This window comes from Populus trichocarpa, chromosome 1, assembly GCF_000002775.5.
Source record: "Populus trichocarpa isolate Nisqually-1 chromosome 1, P.trichocarpa_v4.1, whole genome shotgun sequence".
Taxonomy (NCBI): Eukaryota; Viridiplantae; Streptophyta; class Magnoliopsida; order Malpighiales; family Salicaceae; genus Populus; species Populus trichocarpa.
Genome location: NC_037285.2, coordinates 35174834 through 35190164, shown reverse-complemented (window position 1 = coordinate 35190164; position 15331 = coordinate 35174834). Strand labels below are relative to the sequence as shown.

General features: G+C 34.9%; 2 protein-coding genes across 4 annotated transcripts in view; both read left to right on the top strand.

Annotated features, from left to right (window-relative positions):
• LOC7456188 (pentatricopeptide repeat-containing protein At4g35850, mitochondrial) overlaps nt 1-15331 on the top strand; it is a 31212-nt gene that overhangs the window by 7498 nt on the left and 8383 nt on the right. Inside the window, exon 13 of one of the 2 annotated variants that reach the window (XR_008058350.1) lies at nt 328-745. Coding sequence is in view for 1 of the 2 variants with exons in the window: in XM_002298525.4 (XP_002298561.3) it covers nt 328-477 (150 nt within the window). In the remaining variant the exon portion in view is untranslated. Of the gene's footprint in view, nt 1-327; nt 831-15331 lie in introns of those variants that run through there. The other variant, XM_002298525.4, reaches the window with a different exon arrangement.
• LOC7467661 (T-complex protein 1 subunit beta) overlaps nt 1668-15331 on the top strand; it is a 29334-nt gene continuing 15670 nt past the window's right edge. The window contains exons 1-2 of one of the 2 annotated variants that reach the window (XM_024607814.2): nt 1668-1877; nt 2309-2365. In XM_024607814.2, coding sequence (XP_024463582.1) covers nt 1875-1877; nt 2309-2365 — 60 coding nt within the window. In that variant the 5' untranslated portion in view covers nt 1668-1874. The remainder of the gene's footprint in view (nt 1878-2308; nt 2366-15331) is intronic. The other variant, XM_024607812.2, reaches the window with a different exon arrangement.

Sequence of the window (15331 nt, the reverse complement as noted above, 5' to 3'; positions counted from 1 at the left end):
TCAAACATTTTTTTCACACAAATGTCCCTCGAAAGACCCCCTTGGATCATTTTCAGTGAATGAAAATGTCTGGTGGTCATCTCACCATGTGCCCTGTTCAATACATGCTGCACATATGGTCCTGTTATCTCCATAAGCAGATTCCAGTGTCCTTCCATAAGCTTCGAAAGTTGGAGTTGAGCTAATGAAATTGCAAAATGCAATGTGTTGTTGTTCTTTTAAGTAATTTAGGAAAGTTCATCCTGTGGTTTTGCAACACACTGTTGGTTCTAAATCCTATCGCTGTGTAGCTACCTAACTCCTTTCCTTCTCTTCTTTGAACGGCAGGGGCGCTGTGTACCGGAAGATGATCCCAGATGGTTGCTAGTTTCTAGTACATACGAGAGGCTACGCCCAAGATCTGGAGCAGGAACTGGACCTGCAAGACAGCAGGCGCAGAATATCAAAACTGATACCAAAGAAAGAATGGCTTTTTAAATGGACATGAATGTGGCTTGCTTTAGAGAGTGTCCATAAAACGGATGTAAGGAGGTTACATGGATTATCATATGGTGCTGCTCATGCAGGGATGTCACCGTAGCCTGACAGTTTTGATGCTCAGTAACTGATTTTTTTCCTTACCCCGCCACCTAATAATTGAAGGCAACGATCGTTCAAGCAAATCCGTGTTACCCTTGTTAATCTTCTAGTTACAGTTTATACCTTTTTTTTTTTTTAACTACGTTTGTAATTTTATTTCTGTGAGGTTCAAGGAAAGGATGAACATGCCCTAGTAGATTTAACTTGGCTCTACTATATAATAATAATAATAATAATTAAAGATGTTAAAAGATGAGTTTTTACAAGTATAATAAATGAAAAACAGGTTTTCAAACACAATTATATGTGAGTACTAAATGATTATTCATTTGTGATTTGGATAAAAAAAAAAAAACAGAAGTTATAACAGTATAAATCAAGAAAGAAAAATAATCCTAACTTTCCCATTATACCAAATTAATTTATTTCACTAATTACAAATATAAATTTATTTATGGGTGTATTTTAAAATTACATTTTATTTTAAAAATTATTTAATTAATGTTTTTTTTAGTTTTTTTAATAGTTTTAATGTGATGATATTAAAAATTAAAAAAATTATAGAATGTTTGGTATTTCTTGACTTTGGGATTCAATTATGCATTTGAAAGTTTTTTAAATTTTTTGAATTATTTTGATATGTTAATATAAAAAATAAATTTTAAATAAAATAAAAATAATATTATTTTAATACATTAAAAAAATACTTTAAAAATAATAATTACTAAAGTTTGAAAAACTCTATATATCAATCATCTAAAAATGATTGTAACATTATTTACCTCGAAACTTAATGGAGTAAATTTCAATATGCTGTCTTTGGTTTTAAAGTTTGATTAGATAAAAAAAAAATTAACACCATTTTAAAAATATATATAAGTTAAAAAACTTGGTTTCATTGCCATTTTTTGAAATATAAATAAGTTTAAGCAACTTGTGAAAAGACAACTATTGTTAAAGAGTTTTGTTTTTAATTTTTGCCTTTAAAAAATTACTTCAAAATAATTAAACTCTGTAAAGGTGTTTTTTTTTTTTTTTTTTTTTTTTTTTTTTTTTAATAAACCCTAAAGCAAAGCGCCATCATCACCCAACCCAAAGGCCAAAGTGAGACGATTGTTCTTCCTCGCTCGCTATTCACCCAGTTCCAGCAGCCTCCTCCTAAGTCTTTTCCACCACCGCCGTCTGCCATCCTCCTTCGTAGCAGCCACCTTCAGCCTCCTCTACATAAGCAGTAGTAGTAGCTCCAGTAGCATCGGCAGCAGCCGCAGGCCATCCCGATCCACTACCCGTGAGTCATGGTGAGGATTTTTTTTATCTTTCTAGATTCTTGTCCAGTCTGTCAAACACCAAAGAAAGGGAAGGAGAAGGCTAGGCTAGACTAGGCCAGCATTGAGGCTTTAATGCTTTGGATTTTGATAAAAGGGAAAGAAAATCAAGCTTTCTTTGGATTTCCTATGAAATCTTCTATTTTCTTATCGAACATTATTGATTGTTCCCGTCTATCTCGTTTTTAACCATTTCAATTTTCATTGTAATGCATGGATTTGAATTATTTTTAGAATTCTTAGGGTTTTATGCATGGATTTGATTAACGGTGTGGATATTCCGGATGACTTTAGGTTTAAGCTTTGCAATGGTGGTATGCCGGTTGCTGACTAGTGCTTCCCATATCTTTTTTTAGTTTTGGAAATTTGTTTTTGAAGTTGACTTTACTTGGAAAATATTGCAGGTCGAGAAAACTTTTAAAGATGAAGCTACCGAGGAAAAGGGAGAGCGTGCCAGACTGGTATGTTACTGTTTTTTTTTCCCGGCCGGGTTTTTTCTCTCTCTCAATGGATGCTGATGTATGCATTAATGTATTTGAGAAGTTTGCGACGAAGTTACTTGTGTGGTAGGAAGTTTTATTTTCATTACTGTGCTGTTATTGTTATCATGCAATTCGATTATCAGTCAATAATTCTTGGATTGAAACAATGGCTAGCTTGGCATCAGTGTTGTCAAAGGTAGAAGGCGCTAAAAGGCACCAAGTCAGTAAAATGACCGAGGTGCTCGGCGCTCGCCCGAATGAACCAAGGCGATATACTATAGATTAAAAAATATATATGTATGATGTTATATTATATTATATAAATCTAAAAAATATATCTTTCCAATTAAGATTAGATCTTTAGAAAATCAAAAGAAAATATAAAATACCTTAACATAGTTGTATAAAGTTATATTTTTCACCCTTAAAACAAAAAAAGATAATTTGAAGTAGTAATGTAGTAAGTAGCCAAATAGATTAAAAAAAAACCTTAAAATCATCATCATTATTCATTAATCTTCTAAAACATCCTCATCCATGCTTGTTCTATACTTGTGTTGTTGTTCTCTACTCTGCTCAACACAAAGTGTGGCTCATGTTTCTCTTCAAGTGTCCTTCCTTCCTGTATGCCTCATACTTTACTGATTTTTTAATTCTTTTTTTACCCTAATCTTTGCTTTTTTTTAAAAAAAAAAAAATACCCCTAACTTGTTTCTTGTGATAAATAAAAAAATGGACAAATAGGTCAACATAAATTATTTTTTAAAAAAAGGGAAAATCCAACAGAAAAAGAAGTATTTCAGTGAGGCACTCGCTTTAACACCTGGTGCCCACTCACGAGGCAATTGCCTAGGCAGCACTTCATTTAAATTCATCGTCCGAGGCTAATAAAGGTGTTGTGGCCTCGCTTTGCCTTGCATGGAGTGCCTAGGCAAGTGCCTCAATGCCTCTTAGCCTTTTAGAATGTTTATTAATGTTGTCTTCTTGTTTAGTTTCTAAAATTTTAAGGATAGGATATTTGTTATGAATTTTGTATTTCAGCTAACCTGAAGCTAGGTTAACCTAGCCTGTGTAATTTTATCCATTTCTTTCCTTTTTTATTTTAGGAAAGAATGAGTGAGGAACATAAAGAACAAGAACAAGTGTTGTTTTTAGAGGAGGGAAAGAAGAAAAAGTTAAAGAAAGAAGCAGAAAAGGCTCAGAAGCGTGGTGTTTGTTACATAAGTAGAGTTCCTCCTGGTATGGATCATGTTAAGCTTCGTCAACTTCTCAGTCAGTACGGTGAAATTCAACGAATTTACCTTGCTCCTCAAAGTATAGTTTCTGATACTTCTTTTGTGTTTATATTTAAAAATAAGGGGAAAAATGGGTTTTCAATTTTATTGAGAAATTTTTGCTGTGTGTTTGCAGATAGTTCTTCTATTGATAAAGTGAATGATAACAATAAGAGTAGAAAAAGAGGTGGTGGAGCTAAAGCTCAAGCATACTCTGAAGGGTAATTTTCATACATTTTTGTGTTAATTACATGAACATATATTTGAATTGTGTTGTTTATTATGTAATTGCTTTGTTTGTTGTGTTTTTCAGGTGGGTTGAGTTTGCTAGTAAAAGTAATGCTAAAAGGGTTGCTAATTTGTTAAATGGTGAACAAATAGGTAATTTATAATTTTTTCTTATGTCCTTTTGTTTTGTTGAGTTGAATGAGAATTTTTAGTTTGCTCTGTAGAGAAACCATCAAGGAAACATGTCAAGTTCTTGTTCTTTGTATAGATTTTTTTTTTGTTGTTGATTTTACCTATTCTTTGTCATATCTTTTTTTCTTAAAACAAAAAAAGGGTTAGCTTATGTGTGCTGGGATTGCTTTGTAAATAATTTACTTATTTTTTCCTCCAAGTGTTCTTTAATTTCTTCTGTCTTCTTTTATTTTTTAGGTGGGAAGAAGCGGTCACAATTCTATTATGATCATTGGAATATCAAGTATCTAAGTAAATTCAAATGGGATAATCTTACAGACGAAATTGGTATATCACTCATTTCTGTTGTGCTCTATCTTATCATGTTTTACAGTTTATTGTGTGTCTAAATTATAGTGCTTTAAATGCAGCTTACAAGAAAGCTATTCGGGAACAAAAATTAGCGTTAGAAATTTCTGCTGCAAAGAGGGAGCGGGATTTCTATCTCAAAAAAGTTGACCAGTCTCGTGCCTTAAGCTCTATTGAAGAACGAATGAAGAAGGTAAACAGCATCTATAACTTCTCACTGTTACAGACTTTTTTTTCCTGGAACCACCATCTATGGTGCTGTTTTGAGATATTTTGGCAATGTTCAAGTCATCAATTTGATGCACCTGTTTAAGGAATTAAACTTGGCTTTTCGTTCTGTGTCAGGACTACAATACTCAAGTTCCGTCTAGGTCAGTTTAAGTATGTTTGGCACAATAGTTGGGCAGTATGGCTAGCTTAGAATCAATTAAAGCCAGATATTTTCACCGTGAATCTGAAATTTGTTAGTAGGTACTTGAAACTTGTAATTAAATGATTTTTTTTTTGTTTATTTAGAGAGGCAGGTAAATCATTTTGACGTCTGATCGAATAGGTTCCTTTTGTTTTGTAAGAGTTAGCCTCCTTCCCTCAGTAGCATGACACTTTCATGATGAGTTATGGTATGGACATAGCTGAGACACAATGCCATGTGTCAGCTCCTTCTATATGGTTGAAATTAATTATATCATTGAAATTTGATTAAAAAAAGGTAGTTCTCTTCAATAGGATGGAAGAAATAAGAGGAATAGGAATAGGAGGATTGAGGGTGTATTGTTATCAGAGGGCGGTGATGTGCATGCATATGTTTGTGTTTTATTTATGTGATGTTTTCAAATCTGTATTTCACATCCATAGGTGTTGAGCATGCATTAGAATATGCTGCTTGCATGATCATCTATGATGAATTCGTCAATGAACACTAATCAGATACTCTCTGTTATTGTAATCCTTAATATGCTGCTTATGTGATAATTATTGTAAAATCCTCAATGAATACTTAACAAAGAGACTTTATTATACCCCTCCTAGCTCCTTATGTCAGTAAATGTCAAAACCAGTTATCTTTTCATTTCATTGGACATGGCAAGCTCTGATGGGTAAGCCAGGAACCATAAGTTTTTGAGGGAACTTGAAAATGTAGGTGCTTTAGAGGCATGTACTTGATTGGGTTTAAGGGCAGCATGCTTGCAATTTGCAACTGATAAAGATGTAGCATATGTATATATATGCGTCTGTGTGAACATGAAATATAGTCTCTCAAATTTTGCCAGACAATTGTTATTTCCTATTTTGATCGACTTGGATATATAACACTCCTTATGTCAAAACATATATATATATATATATATATATATATATATATATATATATATATATATATATATATATATATATATATATGTTTTGACATAAGGAGTGTTATATATCCAAGTCGATCAAAATATATAAATCTTAGTTTTGAATGGTTTTGTTTTTTATTGGAATTTTTTTTTGTACATGCTGATGCTTTGATACCCCTAACTAATTATAAAGTCTCATGAATTTCATGCCATTCTGTTTTGTTTAGTATGTCTTTCTTGTAATGTAAATTAATGGTTTCACCATTTGCATTCTGGGACTTTTTCTCTCTTTTTTATGGCATGGCATCATATATTCTTCAACCTCCTTCACGTCATGGGTTTCCTTTTCTATTTATAGAAGCAGAAGGTCCAACAAGAATCTGGAGGTGAACTTTCTGTTGCCCCACAGAAACCACCGGTTTGCCGACAATTCCCACAGAAAAAACCAATTGCTGAAAGAGAGAGAAGCAAACCTCAACTCTCTAAAGATGTCCTGGCAGGGGTGAGTCATTATTTGTAGGTAACAACTTTCAACACCTAATCTATTCATTGGATCTAAGTTTTGCTGCTGTATGCAGGTATTTGGTGGTTCATAGTGATGGGGTTGCGAGCATGTCACTTTATGTTCAGGATGAGGAGCTTATGTGATAAAATTTATTGCTTTGCTCTCCCATATGCATGCGATGCATTTTGATGCGTGCGCAGCTCACAATTTTGATACTGTTTGTAACATTTGATGATTTGATCAAAATGAAGTAACTCATCAACAGTAGTCTTGTAAGATCATATGGGCAACCTGTGTATTTTACAATCACCTATCTGTTTTAAGATCATTATTTTGCTCATGGAATTACTGCCCGTCGGTCTTGTTCTCTTTCAGCCTTTACAAGGCACCCGAACTTTTGCAAATTTGGATGCAAGATATTGGTAATAAGGCAGCGTGCAGATTCCCCGGAACCAGGCTGCAATCTATTTTAGGTCAAGGATCTCTCTCTAGCATATGCTGACCGAATGGAGGAAGCTCCATGTCTCGTAGCATCTTTGTAAATCTAAAGGAGAAGAGCCACTCCAGTCTATGTTTGTATCCATCCTGACCTGAACTGAGAGCTCATATAGCTGCCGCAAGTCTGTCGACATGTATGTTTTCCTGCATGTGCCTCTTCAACCACTTGTCATTAAAAAATGGAGCAGTTGTTTTCATGATGCACCTTGGTAGATGATTTCAGATGAACTTGCAATACTGTACAAGGTGGAGTCATGAATCTCCGATAAAAAAAATTACGTTTCAGAAAAGCTATGAAGAAGCATGCGGGCTTTCATGCATGTATCTGAACTTAATCGACCAACTTCAGATAACCAATGTGATCTCTATGTTAAAATTTTATTTTTTTTGCGTTTCAAAAATGTTTTTGAAAAAAATTTAAATTTTTTTATATTTTTGTTTTTTTTCTGTGTTTTCAGATCATTTTAATGCGCTGATATAAAAAAAATAAAAATTTTGATTTTAATTTCCAAGTAAAAGGCATTTTGAAAAGCAACTGCAATCACACTTTCAAACATAACTTTAAATGTTCATATGTAGTCACATGAAAGTTTTACGGGATCCAATGAAAGTTTTGCGGGATCCAAATATGCAGGATGACATTGCATAATAAGAACAAATAAACAGGTTTTATTTGTGTTTCAATTAGCTGCAGCACCCTCCTCTTTGAGCAACAGTTCCATCCCTTGTATATGATGCACCTTGGGGGTCCTATCCAACCTTAATCCCTAATGACTACATTTGTAACAACAAAGGTATCAACAAAACAAACATCAACTTGCACTGAAATGATAAATGGATGGTTCTAGACACTGCCTATTAAATGATTACCTCGTTGGATACATCAAACAAACCTTCCTGGATATTCTGAAGGATTTTTCCATCAGTCTCTATGAAGGCCTGTGATAAATTATTATAATAATATTTGTTGGTATGCTTTTAATTTGGAGGCGCGGGATGCGAGGGAATTAAAGACCTGACAAAACTAAGGCCTGGATTAGGATATTGATGATACTCTAAAATTTAGAATGCTAGGTAAGTTATTTTTCACCGTGTTTGGATGATAGATGATCACGTATTCATGTTCATGTTCATCTTCTATTTTTCATAACTAAGGATTCTAGGGGTTGGTGACGGGGGCTAGATTTCCTACAAAACAGTCCTTTATGGATTTTAGGGACCCTCCGATGATTAAATTAGTGATTTTATTATAAAGAGTTGCAATAAATGAGCATTAAATTATAAGAACAAGAAAGTTTGTTCTTAGTTTATATATGATAAATGTTGAGAATAAGTTGTAAGAGAGTGAAGATGGTGAACCACTTTCCTGGATCATTCATACAATATTTATAACCTTGAATTTTTCTTTTTCTTATTTGAGGAGTTGTGGGTCTTTTTCTTCTTCATATCCAAATGGAAGGAAGACCCTTACAATCAACATTAATTTTGATTATAAGTATCTCCTTACATGGCATTAATTATTGATGGGAGTATCATATGCCTACAAAAGATGATCCTACATCAATCTATACATGATATTAATGTTTATGGGATCATCCCTTATAATCAACATTAATACTAATTGATGCATGGACAACCTTTAGAGGACTTTTTGCATAGATAGGGTGTAAGGAGATGATGACCCTAGATTCCCAAATTGGGTGCTTGTATCTAAAGGAATCCTTGGCTCAAAAAGGCGTTGATCCTAGCATTTTGGGTCTAGTGCGTAACTAAGCCGAAAGGGTTAGGTCTGTCATCTTGCAAAACCCACAGACGTTTAGGCCTGACGTTTAAATGAGCTTAAAAGGGTTGAGTATGACATCTCGTCAGACCCACAGGCGCTTGGGATCTGCGCGTAGCCAAGCCCAAGGGGGTTGGGTTTGACATCTTGCTAAAACCATAAGAGTTTAAGCCCGGCTGTAGCCGAGCCCAAAGGAGGTTGGGCCTAACATTTTTCTAGACCTTCTTACCATGGGCCCTGGCCTCTACTGAGCTTCTATAATAGATCTTTTTTCTCTTGATCCCTTCTAGTCATAAGTTTTATGAGGAAAAAAATGGTTTTCAGTATGAAATACTTCGATCCATTAGTAGCCCCCCAAGTCTTTGTGAATTTAATACGTGAAAATCTTGAAAAGGCCATCCTCTTTAATCAATTGATCTCTTTACCTTCCTTGTGTGTTTTGTCTTCCCAAAATTTAATTGTTAAGATCCTCTTGGCCAAACGTCACATCCTTATTAGAGGTCTTTTTTAGAAATAAAAAAGATGGCTTGTATTTAATGTAGTATTTGAGCATATTTCTAGAGATCTGAGATGATATAACATGTTCTTTATCCAACAGTTGGGGTGATAAATCGTCTCCTTTATAAACCTAGTCATTTACCTCCATCTTTCTTTTACTTTTTGCAGTTATTGTCAAGTTGATTTCGAGATTTCTTAAGTAAGTCACTTGATTAGTACTTAAAAGTGTATTTTTATCAAGGTTTTATATCATCATATTGCACTTAAAGTATCATTAAATTCTCTAACTTAAGTATGTTTTATAATAAGTCTAATAATATAAGATATCTTTAATTTATGGTAAATGCTCATTTCAAATGCAGGCATGTTTCACAATTCAAAGTATTGATTGATTTGTTTAACTATTGAAATTGAGAAGATAAAGAGAGGGCTAAGTTTGGAGAACAGATGCTGGTTCAATTCAAACTGGAACACCACTCGGTTATTGGATCATAACTGGAGCTGTAGAACTTGGATTTACATTTGGTTTATATGGATGGAAAGCTAAGACATAGGCCTAAAACTTTCATGCATAGTCCAAGATTCAAAACGTCCGTTTTCAAGTTCAAATTATAGCAACAAAAGAGACGTCAGAATCTATCCTGTAACCCAGACAATGTTTAGTGTTCAGCCCATATCTCGAGTTCTAGAAGTCAAAATGAGCTCATTCTTATTTTGTTGGAAAGCTGAGACAATTTTCCAAAACTTTCATGAAGACTATCTGTTCAAATTCGGATGTTAGCAATGACATTTTGTTCAGACAAGAAGATAAGGGTTGTCACCAAGTCAAAGAGGTGGCCACCCACTCAACAATTAGTCATCAAATCAATAGTTCTGAATTTTAGCCTATAAAATGAGGCATTTGCCACATATTTAGGCATATTGGTTGTTCAGATCAAGATATTGCTCTTACTCTCTCTCTTTATATTTTGTAATGTTCAAGTTTTATTTTATGTTATATTAATCTCTTGTTTATGCTTTTCATTTCCTTTCCTTTACTTAGTTAACTTATATCTTATTTATGTTCTTATCTTATTTACTTATGTTTCTCTCTTTCATTATGTTTAGTTAAGTTTATTATGTCAAGGTGAAAAGGTTACACTAATGGTGTAAGAATAAGTATAGTGTAAACTCAACATGGACTTTGATGTTTGATACTAACATGTTTTGTATTTGTTATCTTATTCACTCTTAATACTTTGCTTGTTAAATGGTTAATCTAGATTTATGTTGTACAACCCTTGGTACAACAAATACTTGACGCTTTCATAACCTACTGTATGGTATAACCGACACTTGTGTTATGAAAGGAATTTAATTTGTTGTTAACATAAATTAATATCATGAATACCTAACAACATTTACAAGTATTAACATTATTCGAATAAGATAACTAATGTAATCATGTTAGCAATTTATAATCCGATTGGAACCTCCTTTGTGTGTGGTTTCCAGTTGAGTAATAAAAAGAGTTTATAATATACTTATTTGAAATACCATTAGTGAATCCTCTAACCTTGACAATTGTTTTATCTTTGTTTAATCCTTATATCAATATCCCATAAAATTCTCATAAACTCTTTGTTTTATTAAATATATATATTATTTGTAATTTATATAGTTCACCTCCATGTGGTTCGACCCCAGTCTTGCCGAGTTATTTATTACTTCGACACTCCTGCACTTGGGATAAGACATCAATCTTTTGTTCGTGTCATCACTCCTAAATTTTCATCTTGTACATCATTTTCCTTCTTCTTAGAAAAAATGGACTCTTATAAGGTTAGATCTGATTCTAGAAGCATAAACATCATTTCACCTAGTATTTTAAGGGGTTTTTAGGAGAGGGAAAGGTCACCTCCAACCCTCATATTTGACGCTCCCAACACTCTAAGTGTTGTGGAGGTGTTAATGGTTGATAACTTGGCACCCGTGTGGCCTAGTAGCCTTTTAAGAAAGAAAGAATCAGTGAGGAGACCTTGGTTTCTACTTGGGGATGCTTTGAAATTATAGCCCCCTTGTGTATGTATGAAATAGGACATTCCTTCCCTCTTTAAGGATTTATTAGCGATGTTTTTAGATATTATAGGTTAGGCCCGGAACAATTACACTCTAGTGGGTGGTCTTATCAGCATTTAATAAGTTTCTTAGGCTTGTTAGTGTAGAGCTCACCATAAACCTTTTCAGATCTTGTTACCAACTGGTCACGGGTACTGATGATGGTAATGACTTCTGGTGGTTCCTTATTTTTACTAATAGCCCTAGTGGAGCCAAGGGACAATCTCTCAAAGGCAAGCCCATGTACCCAAAGAAATAGAGAGGGAGGTGACTAATTATGAGGTACATTGGGACAGTTAGCCTTCAGGGAGGTATGTACCAAATTCGGGGTTGTTCCCATACCTAGAAGGTACCTCCTCGTGAGGTGAACAACATGCCTTGTTTTAGTCTTGGTGAGGAGGAAACTCTTAGTTGTTGGCTTCTACCTTAATGGAATACGAAGTCAACGAGATGGCTAAAAAGGAATACATGAACCTGTTACAAAGTATGCAACTTTTCTCCTTTTGTTTTTATTCAACAAAAAATCACCTTTGATTTTATTTTTATGCAGGGTTGATAGTCGAGGAAGGAGGAGAGACCTCAGCTATATCAAAAGAAAGGAGTTTGTCATCATCAAGAGAGACGTTTTAATTTCTTGAAAAAAAATGGAGCATGACCTGATTTTTTGGATGAGCTCCTAGTTTATGAGGGAGCAATGACGAGGGTCAGAGCTCCTGCCTAAATAGAAGCTAAGGGGAGTCGTACCCCTCTGGTTAGGGCTCATGCTGACTAGACTCCCCTAGAAGTGATAACGGGTGTCACTGTCTATTTTTAAAAGGAGAAGGGCCTCCACCCCTATAGAGGTAGGCACTCGATCCCTCGTAATGAAGATATATGTCTCTTTATCTCATCTTTTATTGTGGTCATGGAGGCTACAACTACGGAGTCCACATCTTGGGGCTAAAAGTTTGAGGACACCTTTTCTCATCTTGCACTTAATCAGCCCATTCAATTTTCCTGCCCTAAATAAAGAGAAGAGGCGGGTTATAGAGGTTGTTGATGGTGGAAAAAGGGTCCTCGTCATTCTTTCAGATATCCTCTAGATGTTTAGTGAAAGCTACCACCGTCATTTAACTTTGATGAGCCAAATGGGTTTTAATTTAAGGAATATCTTTTCTATCTTCTTTTCTGCTTACGAGGCCTTCTAAACCTTTATCATTTACAAACTTTTATAATGTGCACCCACTCTAAAAGGATCTGGGCATATGAGAGGAGCTAGGTGAAGGATGTTATTACTAGTCACATAGAAGGTCATACTACTTTTTAAAGGCTCCGAAAGGAGAAGACCATCATGGAGACCGAGATGAGAGGTTTAAAAGCGGCATACGTTTCCTTGATGGGTAAAATGAAGCTATTCTTCATATAAGCTCTACTGAATAGCGGTTGCAGGAGGCCCTTCATAAAATTACAACTTTAAGGCATATTATCATGAAGTTACAAGCATTTAAAGATGTTCTGTGTTTGGAGTTCCAAGATGCTAAAAAGGAAGTTTAGGACTTCTAAGAGAGGCTGGAGGGTGGAGGCATTTAAGAGTTATGTTAAAGAATTCCAAGAAGTTTTTAGAGGGTCAGTAAGCTTGTCTAAGACAGTTGGGGACAAGATTTTTCTAGCTATGTCCAATCTATACTTCTTTAATTGCTCTAAGGGAATGCAGATGGACTTTAGTGCTGCCTTTCATCCCATCCTTGTGCATGATTTTGAGGATGTGTTTCCTGTTAGGGTCGTTATTGCCCACTGGATAGAGTACTTAGCTGAGGAGGTTGGGTTGGATCTCTAAGCCTCCTAGTATATTTATTAGTATGTATATTCTTATATACACCCCAGTCCTATGGCGTTGATGATTGTAATATACGTTTGTGTAATGAGAACTTCTTTTGATAAAAAATATTTCTTGTTTTGTTAATTTATATGGCCTTAAAACCTTGGTATAGAGATTTTCTCAGGGTCCAACACCCATATTTTATCTGTATATTTATGGGTCCAATACTTATCTTTTAGTTGAACACTTTTGGGTCTCACACTCACCCGCAGTTATACCACTTTGAGTCTAACACCCATCTAGCTAAACGTTTATCAAATATCAAACCTTGGTAGGATTCCCCTCTACTTGGAACCGAAGAGAAATCTTGGGTTGCAAGTATATTTTTGTGTGTTCAGTAGGCTTATTACAATGCCCTTAGGATTACATATGCATTCGTGTTGTGGAGATGAAAATTGTTTTGTAGAGCAACTGGTGAAAACCGATTCTTCCTTGTCATTGGGAGTTGTTGGTTATTGCCTTAGAAGATTCGTATCTCCTTTGTTAATGGCGTTGTCATTCCTATTCTTGGAGGTTGTGTCGACGCACTAGGGAAGTTATATATATCCCTTCCAAAGTAAGTTGTGCAATCACACTAGAAAGACAATTTATCCCCTCCAAAGTAGTTACCCTAGAGAGATGTTATCAATTCATTTGTGTTGATGTCGTTGTCATTCCTATCATTGGAGGTTATGCAGGGGCACTATAGATATTACATATGTCCTCTTCAAAATAAGTTGTGTAATCGCACTAGGGAAACATCAATCCCTTTCAAGGCTTATTATGCAATCGCACAAGGGAGATCATGTTCATCACATCCTTGAAGGTTGTGGGGTGATTGTCCTAGAGAGATGGTATCAATCCTTTTTAGATGAAGGCGTTGTCATTCTTATCCGGAGGTTATGCAGGGCATTAGGAAGACCATGTTTGTCTCCTTCAATGTAAGTTTATGCAATCATGCTATAGAGGCAATTAATCTCTTCTAAGGCTTATTATGCAACCGCACTAGGGAGACCATGTCCATTTCGTCCTTGTAAGGTTGTGGGATAATGGCTATTTTGATTCCTTATTCTGGATTGGTATGGCCCTTGGGCATTCCCTGTTAGAGACAAAAATCATATTGGATATATGGATAATTTATACTTTATTGACTGTGATATAATTTCAAATGATATGAGTACCATATGTGATGAAGACTTCTTCCTTTTATATCTTGAAGATGTTAGGTGTTAGTCTTTACTATTTTTGTTATTCGAAAGGGGTTGTCCCATCTCAAGGCTAGTTTTCCTTTATTTTTTTATTGCTAATTTCCTCCAGCTTTCTCAGTACTATGTCACCGAGTTTGAAGATTTTGTTCTTAACCTTAACATTATGATAATAAGCAATTTTGTTCTTATATACCTTTTTTTTTATGGCTGTAATTAGATGGGTTTCTTCTAGGAAATCTAGGTTATTCCTGAGGTCTAGGTGGGTACCTTTTGATATGTAGCAGCCCACTCCATAACTCGGGCATTCGATTTCAGCCAAGATTATGGCCTTCGTTCCATAGGTGAGGAGAAAAGGATTTTCCTCGATAGATGTTTTCTAGGTTGTTTTGTAGGCCCACAAGATCTTATTTAACAGCTCTACCTAATTTGACTTAACCTCTACTATCTTTTTTTTTAGTCCATTCAGTAGAATCCAATTGGTAAGTTGTCTTGGTTGTTTGTTTAGGGATGAGACACTGAGGAGAATCAATGGTTGATATGGAGTTTTTGACATTGTTCCTTCATCTTATGGTTGTCGAACTATGTCTTATTATTAACGATTAAAACCTTTAGAATCCTAAATCTATAAATGATGTTCTTCCATAAGAAAGAAATGACCTTATTGACGGTGATAACTACTAATGCTTCTACTTCGACACACTTGGTGAAGTCATCGACACCCACCAAGATGAACTTTCTATTTCCCATGACTTTTGGGTAAAGGTCTAATATGTCTACCCCCTACTAGGCAAATGGCCACGGAGAAGGTATGATGATGAGCTTGGAAGAGGGTTGTTTAGAGATTGATGTAAATTTCTGATATTAATCACACCATTTCATAAAAGTAGTAACATCACTAAGGATCATTGGCCAATAAAACCTTGTTCTAATGACATGGGCTATAAGAGCCCTAGATTCGGTGTTTAGATTGCATATTTCCTCGTGAATTTCTCTTAGAACATAAACACTCTTCGTCAAGGATAAGCATTTCAACAAATAAGCCTAGATAAATCGCTTGTACAAGATCTCATCAATCATGCAATACTTGATTACATGTCTAGTTAAATAGATGGCTTCGTTTTTATCTAAGAGCAACTTTCA